The sequence below is a fragment of the Macrobrachium rosenbergii genome, chromosome 26 (assembly GCF_040412425.1).
Source record: "Macrobrachium rosenbergii isolate ZJJX-2024 chromosome 26, ASM4041242v1, whole genome shotgun sequence".
NCBI lineage: Eukaryota > Metazoa > Arthropoda > Malacostraca > Decapoda > Palaemonidae > Macrobrachium > Macrobrachium rosenbergii.
In genome coordinates this window covers 23,917,123-23,919,460 of record NC_089766.1, presented here as the reverse complement: position 1 = coordinate 23,919,460, position 2,338 = coordinate 23,917,123, and the positions used below count along the sequence as shown (strand labels likewise).

The 2,338-nt window shown below is 39.6% G+C and overlaps 1 protein-coding gene across 1 annotated transcript; it reads left to right on the top strand.

Annotated features, from left to right (window-relative positions):
• Positions 1–670: 670 nt before the first annotated feature.
• On the top strand, positions 671–1,108 carry LOC136852774 (uncharacterized). Its single transcript, XM_067127671.1, has one exon. The coding sequence runs from the start codon at positions 671–673 to the stop codon at positions 1,106–1,108; it is 438 nt and encodes a 145-aa protein (XP_066983772.1).
• The last annotated feature ends 1,230 nt before the right edge of the window (positions 1,109–2,338 follow it).

Sequence of the window (2,338 nt, the reverse complement as noted above, 5' to 3'; positions counted from 1 at the left end):
GAGACGGGCAGGTCCCTCTGCAAAGATTAACAGAGCACAAAAGATCATTGCGTATGCTTCGGATGGTTCAGGGATTTTTCTACACATCAGGGATAGAGGCTAGTGAACAGGGCCACAGAAGGAAGTGCTCGAAATATATGGTTGCAACGTTGAAATAGTGTTTTATGGGCCTTCTTATATTCATATATATATATATATATATATATATATATATATATATATATATATATATATATATATATATATATATATATATATATATAAAATGTAATGGAATGGGAGAAATAAATGAAGAAGGAGAACTTATAGTAGATTTTGTATTATCTTTTGATTTGGCAATAAACAACACCTTTTTTACAAGCAAAAATTACACAACATACAGTAGTGGAGGGAGACAGATGCAAAAAGATTTTCTGTTGTGTAGAAGAAACCATCTGGTGGAAGTAAAGAACTGTAAGATCATAAAGGGAGAAACTGTTAGCCCACAACATAGGTTAGTTGTGTCTGATGTTTTGAAACGGCTGGTTGCACAAGGGAAAACTATGGTGCAGCCCAAGATAAAGTGGTGGAGGCTAAAAGACCAGGAGATGAAACAGAGTTTTAAAGAAAAGGTCCTGCGCACCATTAAATTAGCAGATGATGTGAACATCTGGTGGGTAGAAAATAGCACATGATACTGAGAACACCAGAGAAGCTATTAGGGAAAACTTCAGGTAGAGGACCACCTAATGATAAGGAGAGCTGGTGGTGGAACCAAGATACTCAAGATAAGGTAAAAAGGAAACGAGAAGCAAGGATAATATATGAAAGGGATGAATCTGTGGAAAATAAAGAAGCAAAAAGGGCTAGGGCAAGGGCAAAGGCAGAAGGAATGCATGAGATGTATGAGAAGGTAGAAACGTCAGAGGGTCAGAAGATGATCTACAATATAGCAAAAAGAAGAGATAGAGCAACTAAAGATCTGACGCACATCAGGCAGATCAAGGACGGAAATGGAAGAGTTTTGTCAAGGGGAGAATGCATAAGAGCAAGATGGAAGGAACATTTTGAGAAGCTATTAAACGAAGAGAAACCCAGAAGAATAAGAGAAGAGGGAACCCACGAGTAAGAGCAGTTCCAGATGTCACCAGAGAAGAAGTGAAGTGAGCACTTGACAAAATGTAAAAATGGAAAGGCTGTTGGACTTGATGGTATACCAGTTGAGGTGTGGAAATGTTTGGGAGGAGAAGGGGTTGATGTACTCTGGGACCTATTTCAAAGGTCTACGGCCAAGAAAAAATGCCGGACAGCTGGAGAAATAGTATTATGGTCCCAATATGTAAAGGAAAGGGGGATATACAAATTACAGAGGGATAAAGTTGATATCTCATACGATGAAGATATATGAACGAATTATAGAGAAAAGAATAAGGAATGAAACAACAATAAGTGAAGAACAATTCGGTTTTATGCCGGGAAAGGGTACAGTAGATGCAATTTTTGCACTAAGACAAGCAATGGAAAACATGCAGAAAGACGGCGAGGGCCACATCCAGTATTTGTTGATCTGGAGAAGGCATTTGATTGGGTACCTTGGCAAGAAGTGTGGAGATGTATGAGAGAGAAGGGTGTTTCAGAAAAGTATGTTAAATTAGTCCAGTATATATATGCAGAGGTCACCACTCAGGTAAGGAGCACTGGGAACAACAGAAAAGTTTAGTGTAAGAGTTGGTTTACATCAAAGTTCAACTTTGTCTCTATATCTTTGACCTTGTGATGATGTTATTACATCAGATGTCAGAGAAGTCCCGTGGAGTGTGATGCTTGCTGATGATGTTTTTTTGGTGGACCTGACTGGAGAAGGGGTGGAGATAAAACTAGAGTTGTGGAGACAAGCACTTGAAGATCGAGGTTTAATGATAAGCAGAGCTAAGACAGAATATCTATCTATGGGAGGGGAAGGAAAACAGGGTGCAGTTAAATTAGGTTTAGACGACATCAAGAGGGTTACCACTTTCAAGTACCTTGGTTCCCGTGTGATGGATGATGGTGGCATGGATTCAGAAATAAACCACAGGATACAGTGTGCTTGGATGAACTGGAGGAGTTCACCGGGAATATTGTGCGACAAGAGGATTAGTGCAAGAGTAAAAGGAAGGTTTTATTAAAGTGTAGTTAGACCAGCAATGGTGTATGGAGTTGAGACGTGGGCAATAAAGAAGACTCAAGAAAGGAAGTTGGAAGTGGCAGAGATAAGGATGTCGAGATGGTTATGTGGAGTCACGAGAAAGGATATGATCTAAAACGATTATATTAGAGGGACAGCCAAAGTGGTAGGGACAGCCAAAGAAGATTCAGC

Coding starts and splice junctions, on each gene's coding strand:
- LOC136852774 (XM_067127671.1), top strand. CDS start 671: ATGATACTGAGAACACCAGAGAAGCTATTAGGGAAAACTTCAGGTAGA.